This window comes from Myotis nattereri (genome assembly GCF_964212035.1).
Source record: "Myotis nattereri genome assembly, chromosome: 11".
Classification (NCBI taxonomy): domain Eukaryota; kingdom Metazoa; phylum Chordata; class Mammalia; order Chiroptera; family Vespertilionidae; genus Myotis; species Myotis nattereri.
This window is the reverse complement of record NC_138086.1, coordinates 11,248,942-11,266,806: the sequence shown is the minus strand read 5'-3', so window position 1 is coordinate 11,266,806 and position 17,865 is coordinate 11,248,942. Positions and strand designations below refer to the sequence as shown.

Sequence of the window (17,865 nt, the reverse complement as noted above, 5' to 3'; positions counted from 1 at the left end):
GAGGATGTTTACAAGAATGTTTTTAATCCAGTGAAACTCTTCAGTGTGTCCTACATTGTTGTTGGGCCACAATCTCATCTACTGTGAAGTGCCTCCCTTTTGTTTCTATAAACTAGTCATTGACATTTATTTTCAATTGACTCCAAATTTTTTGAAATGTATTTTATTTATCTACATTTATATTACATATGCATTAATGAGACATTTTCTGATTTAAAAAATTTCCCTTGCAATTCTCCCAATTTTTGACTCCTTATCTACATCAGGACTTCCCCATCTCTCTGATGTAAATCATGAAAACACAGAATGTATCCTTCTAAATTTCATTCGGCCATATAGTATATAGATAAATGTATACATATCTATGTATACATATAAATGCATACAGGGGTTTTTTTTTTTGTCATTGTTTTATATGAATACAATAAAAATGCATGCACAGACACATTTTTCTGCATCTGGCTTTTTTCAACATCAATACCTTATGGAAATTCTTCAAAGTCAACTGCTATACGTCACCATTCTTTTTAATGGTTGCATAATATCCCATGATGTGGATATAACAATTTATTCTGCCATTCCACTATTAATGGCCATCTCTTTATTTCCAGGCTGTTTTCTTTTTTGGGGGAAGTGAGGGGCCATTAAAAATACTGAAATAAGTATTACTGTACATATATTTTAACATACTGATATTGTTACTTCCACTAGATGCTTCTATTTCCCTTGGATAGATCCCCAACAGTGGAAATAGAGTTAGATGTTGTTGTTTTTTTTTAATAACTGTAACAAACCACATTTTTATGAATAATATATGAGATATGTTTCCCTTCATATTATCACAATCAACAGGCATACAGTTCTTTTTTTCCCTTCATATTATCACAATCAATAGGCATACAGTTCTTTATTCCAATGGGTAGAAAATATATCTCATTATTTCTTTGACTCCTGACAGACCTAGACATCTTTTGATATTTAGTGGGGCCATTTGCTCTTCTGTGAGTAAATATCCTTTAATATTTTTCTTAATAATTTATAGATGTGCTTTTTTTAAGGTATCTGTTTCATTCTACGGTTAAAATAATTATTAGCAGCAAAAATGCCCATCTTCTCTTTTATAGTTTCTGGGTTTCCAGTCTTATTTAAGGCTAGAGGCCCAGTGCACGACATTCATGCACTAGGGGTGGAGGTCCCTCAGCCTGGTCTGCGCCCTCTTGCATTCCAGGATCCCCCGAGGGGTCCTTAGCACTGCAGTGGAGGTGGGAGAGGCTCCCGCCACCGCTGCTGCGCTCGCCAGCTGTGAGCCCAGCTTCTGGCTCAGTGGCGTGCCCCTTGTGGGAGTGCACTGACTATGAAGGGACAGCTCCTGAGTTGAGCGTCTGCCCCCTGGTGGTCATTCCATCATTTGGTCGATTTGCACATTAGGGTTTTATTATATAGGAGGGATGGTTTTCCCTGTCCCTATCTTGAACATGTTTTTAAAATTTTAGTCACTTTACACATTAGAAGTTATTTTTCTTTTAATCTTTTTGTTTTTTAATCTTCACCTGAGGATATCCTATATAATAAGGAGGTAATATGCAAATTGACCGTCACTCCAAACACATAAGATGGCCACCCCTTGTGGTAAAGATGGCCGCCACAAGATGGCCAGCAGGGGAGGGCAGTTGTGGGCGATCAGGCCAGCAGGGGAGGGCAGTTAGGGATCGGGCCTAAATGGGCAGTCAGACATCCCTCGAGGGTGCAGGCTGGGCTGAGGGACACACACCCTGCCCCCTGTGCACGAATTTCATGCACCGGGCCTCTAGTATATATATATTTTTCCACTGATTTCTTCGAGAGAGTGGAAGAGAAAGGAAAAGACAGAGAGAAATATCTGTGTAAGAGAAACACACCTATTGGTTACCTCCTGCACACGCCCTGACCAGGGCATGGGCTGGGGAGGATCCTGCAATCAAAGTACATGTCCTTGATTGGAATCGAACCTAGGAACTTTTGGTCCACAGGCTGGCGCTCTATTTACTGAGCCAAACTGGCTAGGGCTTCTTTTAATCTTCACCTGAGGATATGTTTATTGATTTTTTAGTGAGAGAGAAAAGGGGAAAGGGGGAGAGAAAGAGAAACATCGATCTGTTGCCTCCCAGGGATTGAACCCACAACCCAGATATGTGCCCAGACTTGAACCTGCAACCTTTTGGTGTATGGGATGACTCTCCAAGCAACTGAGCCCAGTGCATGACATTCATGCACTAGGGGTGGAGGTCCCTCAGCCTGGTCTGTGCCTTCTTGCATTCCAGGATCCCCCGAGGGGTCCTTAGCACTGCAGTGGAGGTGGGAGAGGCTCCCGCCACCGCCGCTGCGCTCGCCAGCTGTGAGCCCAGCTTCTGGCTCAGTGGCGTGACCCTTGTGGGAGTGCACTGACTATGAAGGGACAGCTCCTGCTTTTGGAGTTAGGGTAATGCTGGCCTCATAGAGCAGCCGTGGGAAAACTACGGCCCGCGGGCCGGATCCGGCCTGTTTGAAATGAATAAAACTAAAAAAAAAGACCGTAACCTTTCATGTAATGATGTTTACTTTGAATTTATATCAGTTCACACAAACACTCCATCCATGCTTTTGTTCCGGCCCTCCGGTCCAGTTTAAGAACCCACTGTGACCCTCGAGTAAAAAAGTTTGCCCACCCCTGCTATAGATGCTTAATGATCTGTCTGATGTTCTATACCCTGTGAGGTCTGGATAATTTCTCAGTCTTTTGGGGAGGCAGCTATTGTGCTGCTGAAGTTTCCATTCCTCCCTTTTAGGTTATCATCTTTTCTAATTTAAGACCCAAGCTGAGCCCACATAACTACTTGGAAAGGTTGGAGTCTCTGGTTGATTTGATCAGTATGGACACACAGTTTAGGAAGCAAAACTGTTGGCTTTGAGATTATAAATGTAATTGTTCAAAGGAATCCTGTAATCACAAACTGTTTTTAACATACGTGCAGTGACTGGAAGATAGCAAACTGTTTGGGGGAAGGATTTTACTATCTGTTTGAAGTAAAAAGTGGCTCTAGTATACAAAACATTTAAACCAAATTGTTATGCCTTATAATGCACTCTGCAAACATCAGTTCTGGGAAAATAAAGGCATCCTCCAAGGCAGGGTAATAAACACTTTTGGGAGTTGTAAACCCATGCAGGCTCCAGAAATATGTGCCTTCCATGGGCTGGAAAATTCTGAATTAACAACAAATAATGAGAGAGTGCGAAAAAGAATTCAAGTACACAGACTTTATTTTCACAAAGTTTATGATGTAGCAAAGAAGTTTAAGATATAAAATTGAGATTGCAAACTGACAGCCAGCAGGCTAAATTGGTACCATTGGGAAGGACAGGGGAGACCAATATAATGCCTTACATTAAACCACCCTCACATTCCAGTAATAAATTTTATTTAATTTTGGCATATAATTCTTTTTATATATTCCTGGATTCTATTTGTTAATATCTATTTAAAACGTTTAAATCCATAGTCACACATGAAATTACTCAAGTTTGCTTTTTTGTTTTATCTTTATTAATTTTAAATATTAAAATTATGCTAGGTTCATAAAATGAGTTTGGGAGCTATCCAACATTTTTAAAAGACTTTTCTTGTTTCTGAGACCCAGCAAATCTTTTAGTGATTTATCTTGAGAAAATAATAGTCAATGTGCCTGGAGGTACAAAGGTGTTCAATACAGCACTGTGTATAACATAAGAAAACACACAAAAAATCTCCTAGAGAGCAGGCAGACAGCTGGGGGAAGAATGGGTGTTGGAAGTGATTGAGCAAAAAGAGAACTCATGGGCATGGACAACAGTGTGGTGACTGCAGGGGTTGCAGGGAGGTTGGAGGAGGTGTGGAGTTGGAAGAGGGCATAGAGGGAACAAATGGTGATGGGAAAAATTAAATTAAATTAAAAAACAAAACAAAAAAACACCCAAGAAACCAAAATCTCATGAGAAAGAAAAGCTCTGATATAATTTGCCATTGCAAACTAATTGTTAATCAACTACAATAAACACACACAACAACATTCAAACACATAGAAGCTAAATAGCTTGCTATTAAATAATGAATGGGTTATCAAAAGAGATCAAAGAATAAATAAAAAACATCCTGGAAACAAATGAAAATGAACACACAACCCAAAATCTATGGGACACACTAAAAGCAGTCCTGAGAGGAAGTTCATAGCATTACAGGCCTACCTCAGAAAGAAGAAAAACCTATAATAAGTTATCTAACCCTACAACTTAAAAAGCTAGAAAGAGAAAAACAAGAAAATTCCAAAGTAGAAGGAAGAAAATAATAAATATCAGAGTGGGAACAAATGACATAGAGATTCTAGCCAGACCCATAAAGAAACAAAAAGAGAGAGACCCAAATAAACTAAATCAGAATAAAAGAGGTGAAGTAACAACTCACCCCACAGAAATACAAAGGATTATAAAAAAACACTATGAACAACTATATTCCAATAAAATGGACAATCTGGACAAAATGGACAAATTCTAGAAAAATAGAATTTTCTAAAACTCAAGCAGGAAGAATCAGAAAATCTGAATATGCTGATAAACTACTGATGAAACTGAAGTAGTAATAATAATACAAAAAACTTCAAGCAAACAAAAGTCCTGATCTGGATGGCTTCACAGGGGAACTTTACCAAACATTTAAAGAACTATCACCTATCCTCCTCAAACAATTCCAAAAAATTCAAGATCAAGGAACACTTCCAAGCTCTATGACAAGGGTGGGCAAACTTTTTGACTCGAGGGCCACAATGGGTTCTTAAACTGGACCGGACGGCCGGAACAAAAAGCATGGATGGAGTGTTTGTGTGAACTAATATAAATTCAAAGTAAACATCATTACATAAAAGGGTACGGTCTTTTTGTTTAGTTTTATTCCTTTCAAACAGGCCGGATCCGGCCCACGGGCCGTAGTTTGCCCACGGCTGCTCTATGAGGCCAGCATTACCCTAACTCCAAAAGCAGGTAAAGACACTACAAAGAAAGAGAATTACGGGCCAATATCCCTGATGAACATAGATGTAAACTCCTCAACAAAATGTTAGCAAATTGAATCCAGCAGTACATTAAAAAGACCATATCCCATAACCAAGGGTGATTTATTCCAGGGATGCAAGGCTGATACAATATTTGCAAGTCAATAAATGTGATACATCACATAAACAGATTGCAAGACAAAAATAACATGATCATACGATCATAGATAGAGATGCAAAAATGCATTTGAGAAAATCCAACACCCCTTTCTGATAAAAACTCTCAGCAAAGTGGGAATAGAGGGATCATACCTCAACATAATAAAAACCACATGTGACAAATCTATAGCCAACATCATACTCAATGGGCGAAAACTAAAACCATTTCCCGAACTACAGGAACAAGACAGGAATGCCGTCTTTCACAACTCTTATTCAACACAGTACTGGAGTCCTAGCCATAGCAATCAGATAAGAAAAAAAAAAGGTATTCAAATTGGAAAGGAGGAAGTAAAACTGTCATTATTTGCAGATAACATGATATTGTACATAGAAAACTCTAAAGATGCCATAAAAAAATTACTAGGTTTCATAAATGAATTTGGCAACATAGCAGGATACAAAATTATCACCCAGAAATCGATGGCATTATATACCAATAATGAACTCTCATCAAGAGAAACTAAACAAACAATCCCATTTACCATGGCAAAAAAAGGAGGTAAAAGACCTGTACTCAGAAAACTACAAGACATTGAAAAAAGAGAGAGAGGCAGATATGAACAAGTGGAAGAATATACCATGTTTATGGATTGGCAGACTCAACATCATTAAAATGTTCATACTAACCAAAGCAATCTATAGATTCAATGCAATCCCTATTAAAATACCAAGGGCATATTTCACAGATCTAGAACAAACACTCCAAAAATTTGTAAGAGACCAAAAAAGACCCCAAATAGCCGCAACAATCTTAAGTAGAACAAAGTTGGAGGGATTACAATACCAGGTATCAAGTCATACTACAAAGCCAGTGTATACAAAACAACCTGGTACTGGCACAAGGACAGGCATATAGGTCAATGGAACAAAACACAGAACCCAGAAACCAACCCAAGCCATTATGCTCAATTAATATTTGACAAAGGAGGAGAAACCAAGATGGCGGCATAGGTAAAGACCAGAAATTGCTGCCTCCCACAACAACTTCAAAAATACAACTAAAAGACAAAACGGACATCATCCAGAACTACAGGAAGGCTGGCTGAGTGGAAATTCTACAACTAGAAGAATAGAGAAAAGCACACTGACTCAGAGGAGCTGCGGAAGTAAAGTGCAGAAGTACGGAGGCTCGAGCGCACGCGCGGAAAGGGGCTGGTACCTGAGGACGCGGCTGTCTTTTTGAATCGGGAGGGAGTCACAAGCTCCCGACTGCTCTGAACTCCGGTTCCGGGAAGTCTCTGGGGACCCAGGGCTCATAGGGGGAGAAACTGGACTGTCTGGCAGCAGGCAGAACTCGGAACTTGAGGGCGGCTTTCCCTCAGAGGTGCTTGCAGCAATTACAGGGACACTGAGACGCTCAGCCCATTAGGGCAGGGCTGAAGATCCACCATAGCTGCTTGCTCTGCCCTTTGATTCGCTGAGACCCCTCCCCACCCAAGCTGCAGCAGAGGCTTTTGCATATGAATGCCCTGGCTTTTTGCAACCTGAAAATTACCTAACAAATTGCAGCTGGGCCAGGCAGACCCAGAACTTCCAAGAGAAGGCCCAAGGGCCCACAGCAGCTTGCATTGCTTCACAGCTGGGCCTCATCTGGGCACCTCCAAACCACAAACAAGGAAGGGGAATCTGCAGATCTCTTCGTAGCTCCTGCTGGGTAACCTCAGGAAAAGGCTAAATTAGCACCTCCTTAGAGCCAAGAGCCAGTGTACCCAGTGGTCAGAGTGGGACCATCCAGATTACACCTCCTCAGATCCATAAGGGACACACTCAGGGGTCAGACTCAGTGAGCACCAAAGCCCCACTGAAGCATGTCTTGCCCCAGAAGGGTGTCTTCAGCACAGAAGTGCTCCCACTGCAGACACAGCTGATTCTCACTGCCAACTGGCCCGAAGGTCAATTCCTCCCAGTGATCTTACAACAATCAAGGCATAACTACAACAGGACTGTGCACAAAATCCACAAGGGGGTGCACCAAGAGTGTCCACCTCAGGTAACTGGGGAGGCTGAGCCACTGGGCCCTATAGGACACCTAGCATACAAAACCACTCTACCAACACAGGGAAGCATAAAAAATGCGGAGACAAAGAAACAGGTCACAAATGACAGAAATGGAGGAAAGCAAACTACTGGATATAGAGTTCAAAACCATGTTTATAAGGTTTTTCAAGAATTTTATGGAAATTGCCGATAAATTTAGTGAGACCCTGGAGGATATGAAAAAAGACCAATTAGAAATTAAGCATACACTGACTGAAATAAAGAATAATATACAGAGATCCAACAGCAGGCAAGAGGATCCCAAGAATCAAGTCAAAGATTTGAAATACGAAGAAACAAAAAATACCCAACCGAAAAAGAAAAAAGCAAAAAGAATCCAAAAATATGAAGACAGTGTAAGGATCCTTTGGGACAACTTCAAGAGTACCAACATCAGAATTATAGGGGTGCCAGAAGATGAGAGAGAGCAAGATATTGAAAACCTATTGGAAGAAATCATGACAGAAAACTTCCCCTACCTGGTCAAAGAAATAGACTTACAAGTCCAGGAAGCGCAGAGAACCCCAAACAAAAGGAACCCAAAGAGGACCACACCAAGACACATCATAATTAAAATGCCAAGAGCAAAAGACAAAGAGAGAATCTTAAAAGCAGCAAGAGTAAAAAAGTCAGTTACCTACAAGGGAGTACCCATACTACTGTCAGCTGATTTCTCAACAGAAACCATGCAGGCCAGAAGAGAATGGCAAGAAATATTCAAAGTGATGAATAGCAAGAACCTACAAACAAGATTACTTTATCCAGCAAAGCTATCATTCAGAATTGAAGGTCAGACAAAGAACTTCACAGATAAGGAAAAGCTAAAGGAGTTCATCACCACCAAGCCAGCATTATATGAAATGCTGAAAGGTATTCTTTAAGAAGAGGAAGAAGAAAAAGGAACTCTTACCAGTGGCCACAGCATGGATGGAACTAGAGAACATTATGCTAAGTGAAATAAGCCAGTCAGAGAAGGATAAATACCACATGATCTCACTCATTTGTAGAATATAATGAACAACATAAACTGATGAACAAGGACTGATCCAGAGAGGGAGAGGCATTGATTGGACTGTAGGGCCTTGGAGGGAAGGTAGGAGAGGGTGGGGGTAAGGGGGAAAGATCAACCAAAGGACTTACATGCAAGCATATAGGTCTAACTCTAACCAATGGACATGGACAACGGGGGGGCGGGGGGGGGGTGAGGGCATGAATGAAGGGGGGTAGGGGGTAACGTGGGGATGAGGACACATATGTAATATCTTAATCAATAAAAAATATATATTAAAAAAATATTTCACAAAGGAGGCAAGAGCATACATTGGAATAAAGACAGTTTCTTCAATAAATGGTATTAGAAAAATTAGACAGGAAAATGCAAAAAAAATGGAACTAAATCACCAACTTACACATACACAAGAATAAACTCAAAATAGGTAAAAGACTTAAATGTAAGTTGTGAAACTATAAAAATATCAGAAGAAACCAGAGGCAGCAAAATCTCAGACATCTCTCATATCAACATGTTTGCAGACACATCTCTTAGGACAAAGGAAACCAAGGAGAAAATAAACAAATGGGACTACATCAAAATAAAAAGTTTCTGCACAGCAAAAGAAACCATCAACAAAATGAAAAGGGGACCCACTGCATGGGAGAACATATTTGCCAATGATATATCCAATAAGGGGTTAATCTCCAATGTACAGAGGGAACTCATACAACTTAACAAAAGGAAGACAAATAATCCAATTAAAAAATGGACAAAGGACCTAAATGATACTTCTCCAAGGTGGACATACAGAAGGCCAAGAGACATATGAAAAAATGCTCAAAGTCACTAATCACCTGAGAAATGCAAATTAAAAAGACAATGAGGTATCACTTTACACCTGTCAGAAAGGCTATTATCAATAAATCAACAAATGATAAGTGCTGGTGGAACATAGGAAAAAAGGAATCCTAGTACACTGCAGGTGGGAATGTAGACTGGGCCAGTCAATGTGGGAAACAGTATGGAGTTCCCTCAAAAAAATTAAAAATGGAACTCCCATTTGACCCAATGATCCCACTTCTGGGAATGTATCCTAAGAAATCAGAAACACCAATCAGAAAGAATGTATTGCCCTAGCCAGTTTGGCTTAGTGGATAGAGCATTAGCCTGTAACTGAAGGGTCCTGGGTTTGATTCTGGTCAAGGGCACATGTCCAGGTTGTGGGCTCGATCCCCAGTGTGGGATGTGCAGGAGGCACCCGGTCAATAAATCTCTCTCATCACTGATGCTTCTATCTCTTTCCCTCTCCCTTTGTCTCTGAAATCAATAAAAATATTTTTTAAAAAAGAGCAAAAAGAAAGGATGTATGCACCCCTACGTTCATAGCAATACCATTTACAATAGCTAAGATCTGGATAGAGCCCAAGTGCCCATCAGTAGATGAGTGGATAAAAAAGCTGTGGTACATTTACACAATGGGATACTATGCAGCAGTAAAAAAGAAGGATCTCTTCCTCTTTGAGACAGCATGGAGGGAACTGGAGAGTATTATGCTAAGTGAAATAAATCAGTCAGAGAAAGACAAGTATCACATGATCTCACTCATATGTGGAATTTAATAAACAAAATAAACTGATGAAAAAAAGAGATCCAGAGACACAGAAGCATGAAACAGACTGTGGAATCTCAGAGGGAAGGTGGGGCAGAGTGGATGGGTGGGAAGAGGTCAACCAAAGAACTTGTATGCATAAATGCATAACCCATGGATACAGACTATAGGGTGCTGAAGGCCAGGGGTGGGAATAAGGGGTGGGACTAGAAGAGGACAATGGGGTAAAAAAGGGGATATATGTAATACTTTCAATAATAAAGATTTAAAAAAGACAAAAACAACAACTGATTGTTAGTACTCTCTCTTATGTGTTGCCTTCCAGTCCCTTCTTCATAATATTTTATATAAATTGTACTTCACATAAGCACAATATGAATTAATACAATCATGGTTCAATTATTAATAACTCTAAACCAATAAAATATAAAATAAGAATGCTAGTGATCTTTTGTGTCTTTTCTTAGCAATTCTAACTTGAACTTCAAGAAAAAAGATTTAATATTTACAAAATGCTACTCACATGAAAAACTGGAATATTCTAGAGCAACCAAATTATGTGTAAACTAGACGCCCAGTGCATGAAGGCTGGTCTCTCAGCCCAGCCTTCCCCCTCTCACAGTACGGGAGCCCTCAGGGGCAGGAGGCGAACCGGCGATCAGGGGAAGGCCACGCCCCCATGACACCTCTGCTGCTGCCACTGACGGCAGTGCAAGCCTCGGCTGGCCCTGGTTACCTGAGCGGCCTGGCAGCCACCATCCAAGGCTTGCGTGTGCCTTGGGCCGGCCCTGGGCGGCTGGGGGGCTGAGTTGACTGGGTGCCGACATCTTGTGGCTGTGGACATCACTATCTTTGAGGGCGTGGCAGTCAATTAGCATATTCCCTCTTTATTGGCTGTTGGCACCGCCATCTTGTGAGGGCGTGATGGTCAATTAGCATATTCATGCCTTATTAGATAGGACTAGAGGCCCGGTGCACAAATTCGTGCATGGGTGGGTGGGGGCGGTCTAGCCTCCTGCCCCTATGGGGGCCGGTTGGGGTTGGGCCGATTGGGGGGAGGGAATGTGAGAGGTTGGCCGCCGGCCCCGCCTCCCCTGCAGGGGGCAATTGGGGGCTGGGCTGTCCGGGGGGAGGGGCTGCGGGAGGTTGGGAGGCCCACTGGGGCCATGATCGGGCAGGTTGGCCGCCGCAGTGCACGTTATAGCAACAGGTCATTCCGGTCATGCTGTCATTCTGGTCACTTGGTTTTTATATATATAGATCTTACTAATATATATTCTAGATTTTGGATTACTATTGGATTAAGTTTTTGCTATAAAAAACCAAAAGAGTAGATTTAGAGCAATTTTCTAAAATCCTAGAACACTTTTTTTTATATCACTGCACAATTCTTCCAGGATAATATTAACCATTGTAAATGAAATGAAGAACAGCCAGACCCCATGTTTATATGAAACATACCTGATCTTCATAACCTTCAATTTTTACTGGAGTGAACTGGTCCAAGTTATACTGTGCAAATGCACTACAAAAGAAAAAGGCCAATTACTTAAAATTACTTACTTAATACCCTTTTAAAAAATCACAGTCAGACAATTCACCTGTCAACAAAAGTCACATGGCAAGTTAAATAAAATTATAACTCTCCACTACTGATACACACACACACACACACACACACACACACACACACACAGACAGACACACACACACTAGAGACCCAGTGCACTGGGGGGCGGGGGGGGGGGGGAGGGTGTCCCTCAGCCTGGCCTGCCCCCTCTCACAGTCCAGGAGCCCTCAGGGGATATCCTACTGCCCAGCTGCCTCTACGGGACGCAACTGGGCAGATCAGGGAAAGGCACTGCCCCCATCACCCCGCTGCCGCCGCTGCCTCTGACCTCCCTCTGCGGGAGGCGACTGGGCTGAACAGGGGAAGGCACTGCCCCCATCACCCCACTGCTGCTGCTACTGCTTGGCCACCATGGCTGCTGGCCCTCCTCAGCCCTTGCAGCCGCGACCCCTGTGGCTTTGTCCGGAAGATGTCTGGTCTATGCGGTCTAATTAGCATATTATCCTTTTATTAGTGTGTGTGTGTGTGTGTGTGTGTGTGTGTGTGTGTGTTAATCATCATCCAAGGATATTTTTCCCATGGATTTTTTTAGAGAGTGGAAGGGAGGGGGAGAAACACAGAGAGAGAAACATAGATGTGAGATACAATGATTGGTTACCTCCCATAGGCGCCCAACCGGGACCAGAGATCAAGCCTGCAACCAAGGTAAGTGCTCTTAACTGGAATAGAAACTAGAACCTTTCAGTCCACGGGCTGATGCTCTATCCACTGAGCCGAACAGGCCAGTGCATGATCTTATATTTTTAAAACTGATGAATATCTAGCTTTCAATGTTTAGCAAAGGAAAATTAAATGAGTTAACGTAATTAGTCTTTTCATTCAAAACCCTGAAAATAAAGGTTATCCCTCTATGAGATACATATCCAATTACTCAGGCATATATTTAGTATAAAACATACCAGGGAACAAAGTAGGTGCTGTGAGAGAGCAAAGAGCAATTAGACTGATCCTATAATAAAAGGTCTTACAGGTGAATAGGAGAGATAATAAATAAATAAATGTAAGACAGAGTAGAAAGTACATAAGACAATGACCAGTAAAGCATTATGGAGAATATATATATTTAAATTACATTCTGCTGAAGAAGGGTAAGAAGGGAAAAGAATTAGGAGTGATTTTATAATGGATGTGATACTGAGAAATAGCTCTGAAATAAGAGGTAGGTTCTCTGGTCTTAAAGAAATTGGAGGGATGGGGAGAAAAGAGAATACTAGTATTTCAATGACAAGGACCAAGATGAGCAAAACACACAATAGGTTAGGTTCAACATCACCGAAAGCACCAAGCTCAACACCTAGCACATAGCAGGTGTTTGGTTATATTTACTGAACTGAAAGGCTAGAATGAAGGAATAATTACTTCATTTGGGAGGCAAAGAATAATCAGAGAAGTGTTTTGAGAAAGGATAACCTAGAACTACTTCTAAAAAAGATTAATTTGGCAGCAGTGTGTATAACAAATTGGTCAGTGAAGCAACTGCAGCCAGAACTGCAGAGAACTAGGAAATGGTGATGAGAGAGATCTAATCTAATCTACTTGGAAGCTTTTCAGATTACTCTGAATGGCAAGACATCCACTGAATTTTCAGGTATTAGCTACTAAGTCTCCTCTAGAGAGGAATGTGTGGTTGACCAAAGCAACACTGATGAGTTAACAAGAGATTAATAAATGTAAAAATAGCAAAGTAGAATTAAATCATGTTATAAATTTCCGACACTGCATGTTCAAAGATGAGGGTAAATATAGAAATGCACGAAGGGAGGGGATAGTGAAAGAAGTATTTATTCACTTCTGATTTTCTTAATTCATTAAGACAAATAAAATTTAATACTTTATTTTTGAATCAAATATATGACTATTTCATACCACTTACAAAATAATGAATATTTCTCTGACCCTCCCTAACCCATATTTTGCCAGGGAAAAAAAATTCTTGTCTTTCAACAAATTAAGTTTCTCATTTTTTTTAACTTGGGGAAAAAAAAATTACTAATTTTTGCACCTAGCTGAAACAACGCACAAATTTATTTACCATAGAGAGCTCAGAGGAAGTTTACTTTGAAAGTTCATAAAATGCTGTACATTTCTTTACTCTCATAAGACTTTTGTCAACATGCTATATGGTATTAGAGAGAAAATTAATTTTACTTGAATATACACATAACTTAAAGTTTAAAGAACTAGGAGAGAGAGTGGCTATTCACTCAGAAGCTAATAATTAAAGTCAAAGGTATAGGTTGGGATGGCCCTGGTGAATTGAAACGGCCCCGGTGAGGTCGTGACAACCCCGGAGAAGTCGGGAAGGCCCCGGTGAGGTTGACACTGCCCCCGTGTAGTTGACACTGTCCCGGTGAGGTCCAGACGGCCCTGGTGAGGTTGGACGGCCCCGGTGAGGTCGGAATAACCCCGGTGAGGTCAAGACGGCCCTGGTGAGGTCGAAATGGACCCGGTGAGGTCAGGACGGCCCCGGTGAGGTCGAAATGGCCCCGGTGAGGTCAAAATGGCCCCGGTGAGGTTGAAACGGCCCCGGTGAGGCCGAAACGGCCCCGGTGAGGCCAGGACGGCCCCCGTGAGGTTGAAACGGCCCCTGTGAGGTCGGGAAGGCCCCAGTGAGGTTGAAACAGATAATAAAGACCAATATAAACTGATGAACAAAAATAGATGCAGAGGCAGAGCAGCATTGAACAGAATGTCAAACTACAGTGGGAAGCCTGGGGAGGGTTTGGGGGAGGGGGTTAAGAGATCAACTGACACAAAACACTGGGGGATAGGGGAGGCCGGGGGAAAGTCAAGAGGGGGAAAACAGGAGACATATGTAATACTCTTTGTAATACTTTAAGAAATAATTATTTAAAAAATAAAAAAATAAAGTCAAAGGTATAAAGTAAACTTGCTTTCTGTAAAGCATTTTAATATAATAATTAACAGGAGTGGAAGCAACCCAAGTTTCCACTGACAGATGAATGAATAAACAAAATGTAATATATAGTTTCAGTATTAAAAAGGAAGGAAATTCTGACAAACACTACAACATGGATACACCTTAAAGACATTATGCTAAGTAGAATAAACAAGTCACAAAAGGACAAATGCTGTTTGATTCCACTTATATGAGGCTCCTAGAGAAGTCAAATTCATAGAGACAGGAAATAGAACAGTGGCTGCCAGAGGCTGGGGGCAGGGAAGTATGGGGAATTATTGTTTAATTGGTAGGGAATTTTGGTTTGAGATCATGAAAGATGTTCTGGAGACAGATGGTGGTAATGATTAGACAACAATCAATGTGAATGCACTTAATGCCAGAGAACTGTACACCTAAAAGTGGTTAAAAAGATAAACATTATTGGTAGTTACAAAAAAGTCATGAGAATATAAAGTACAAGATAGAGAATACAGTCAATAATATTGTAATAACTATGTACAGTGCCAGGTGGGTACTTGAAATATTGAGGGGATCACTTTCTAAAGTACAGTATATGATTATTTGACCATTGTGCTGTACACCTGAAACTAAAGCAAAATTATAATGAATATAAACTGTAATTGAAAAATAAAATTAAAAAAAGGTAAAATTTTATATTATATTTTTCCCACAATAAAAAATAAAAATGGCTATAAAAAAAAAACCAGGAATTTAATCAGAAGCAAAATCAGATAGGTCCAAGGAGTCTGTTGAACCTCTACCTTCATTAGGATTAAACTGTAAAGGGCAGTTTTACTTGATAAAACCTTCAAATGTTACAAATAGAGAATTAGAGCAAATTTCCCTCATTAGGATTTCATACATTGGACAGTACAGTAGGATGAAAGTAGGTAAACAGATAGATTCTAAACTGCAAGGCATCTCAAAATCTGTTTAATTTCATTATTTTCAAATGAGTAATGGGAGCTGGTTAGCCAAAAATATGGGTTTTCCAACCATATTTTAGAAGGTGGCTATGGGGAAGAGAGTCAATCATTTTTTGAAATCCTAAGACAGAAATAACAAGTCATTTTTTTGATAATTAGTTCAAAGATGATGTAATGGGATTTAGAATTGCTAGTTATCTGAATCACTCACAAATCCAGTAAATATTTTAAGTAAATACGTGTCAGGTACCATCTATAATAATAAAAGCGTAATATGCTAATCAGACCGGACGTCCTTCCAGACGACCTTCCGGATGAAGCCGGGGCTGTAAGGGTAGTCCAGGTCCTGTATACCTGCTGATGGCCAGGGGGAAGCCCGGGTACCGGGTGTCAGAGGGAAGCCGATGCCGGCAGCCGGAGGAAGGAAGGCCTACTCTTGCATGAATTTTGTGCATCAGGCCTCTAGTGTTAGATATTTATGGATGAATAAAATCTCCTAACGCTCAAAAGTCTTTATTAGGGTTAAACATAACCGGTATAACAAAAGTAATACCTGCATAAAAATGAAAGCAGTCACAATTTTAAAAAGAAGATTCTAAAATAATTTTATCCAACTTTGCAAAAGACAAAAATAGTTTTGAGTATATAAGCCACTTCCAAATACACAATGAATAGAGAATTTCATGTTATAATTGTGTCTTTATGTCTCTCTGTGATAAAAAAGAATTTTTTTCTAGCCTAGTACATACATATAATTATACATATATATCTTGAACTTGATATGTAAATATCTATTTCAGTGATTAGTGTTTAAAAACCACTTTTAAAACATTTTTTCTAAGTCACTTTTACTAGGTTAATAAAATATACTAGAGGCCCGGTGCACAAATCCATGCAGGAGTGGGGTCCCTTGGCCTGGCCAGCAATTGGGGCCGGCTGGCCGGGGGGGAGGGACCACGAAAGGTTGGCCTGCAGCCGGAGGGAAGAACCAAAGGAGGTTGGCCGGCCACGGGAGGTTGGCTGTGGGAGTGCACTGACCACCAGGGGGCAGCTCCTGTGTTGAGCGTCTGACTCCTGGTGGTCAGTGCACGTCATAGCGACCGGTCGACCAGTCGTTTGGACTCAAGCTTTTATATATATAGAAGATAATACTTACTGGGCTGCTCCTTCCCTGAGAAGATTATCATTATTAAGCAGTAACCGGACATCTGAAAAACAAACACAATGTTTCTACATTACTATTTTTCTATGTTTGAAATTTTTATGCAATGTGGTTATTTTGGTCACATATTAAGAGTGACCCCTCAAGATGTAAGCAACATCAAAATGTCACTCTGAAAGCCAAAATAAGCAGAAAAACAAAAAATATCACTCTGAAGGTCAAAATAACCACAAAACACATCATGGTATTAATTTTAAAATTGGTTAGGAAACAGAAGAGGAAATGAAATAGAAATATAAGTTATTAGTCAATGAAGGCAGACAGTAATGTATCTCCAAAGAACTAAAGTGGAGATAGGCTATACCAAAAAGACGGTGTAGTAAGATCTGCAAAGGACTGAGCACCATGCCTCTACTAGTGGTTCTCACCTTCTGGCCCTTTAAATACAGTTCCTTATGTTGTGACCCAACCATAAAATTATTTTCGTTGCTACTTCATAACTGTAATATTTCTACTGTTATAAATCGTAATGTAAATATCTGATATGCAGGATGGTCTTAGGCAACCCCTGTGAAAGGGTCTTTCGACCGCCAAAGGGTTCGCAACCCACAGGTTGAGAACTGTTGATAGACAATACTATCATGAGTTTCAAATGAATTTACTCTACAGAAATGTGATTAAACAAGAAACAGCTTGTGAGCAGAGTGCAGAAGTAGGCATATCTGTCTTGAGAGCATCTTTAAACAAAAGATTAACTCTGTCCTAATTTTATATTCAATGATTATGCAGACATTAGCCTATTAATCATTAAAACATATTAAAAATAATACTTCTTTTTGGAAAATCCAAGCACCGTCTATCCTATATGATAAAAGGCTAATATGCAAATAGACTGAATGGCAGAACAACCAGAACCAAACAACTGGTTGCTATGATGTGCGCTGACCACCCGGGGGCGTGTGTAGAACATGGTGGTTGTTTGGCCGCAGCAGGATGTGGGAGCAGGTGAGCAGGGGTGCCAGACCCAGGTGGGGCATCAGTCGCTGTCACTGGGGCGAACCTCTGGTGGTTACTGAAATTCTTTGCTCCCGCATGCTGTGGTCTCGCCCAGCACTCCAACCTGCTGCTGGTGCTGGCCATGCTCGCAACCGCTGCTGGCGCCAGGGCTGCTGCTCACACCTGCTGCCGGTGCTTGGCGTTGGTCCCGATCACTTGGTGTCATCAGCAGGTGCGAGCTGGCAGACAGGGGGCTAGGGGCTGAGGCAGGAGGAGCCAAGCAGGGGCATGGAGGATGGGTCAAGATCCGCCCCTGTGCCTACCATA

At 41.0% G+C, this 17,865-nt stretch overlaps 1 protein-coding gene across 1 annotated transcript in view; it reads right to left on the bottom strand.

Moving 5' to 3' along the window:
* Positions 1-17,865, bottom strand: part of CAPZA2 (capping actin protein of muscle Z-line subunit alpha 2) — a 61,379-nt gene that overhangs the window by 15,910 nt on the left and 27,604 nt on the right. The window contains exons 3-4 of the mRNA XM_081102711.1: positions 16,537-16,588; positions 11,363-11,426 (exon numbers count right to left, since the gene is read on the bottom strand). Of these exons, the coding sequence (XP_080958837.1) occupies positions 11,363-11,426; positions 16,537-16,588 (116 nt within the window). The remainder of the gene's footprint in view (positions 1-11,362; positions 11,427-16,536; positions 16,589-17,865) is intronic.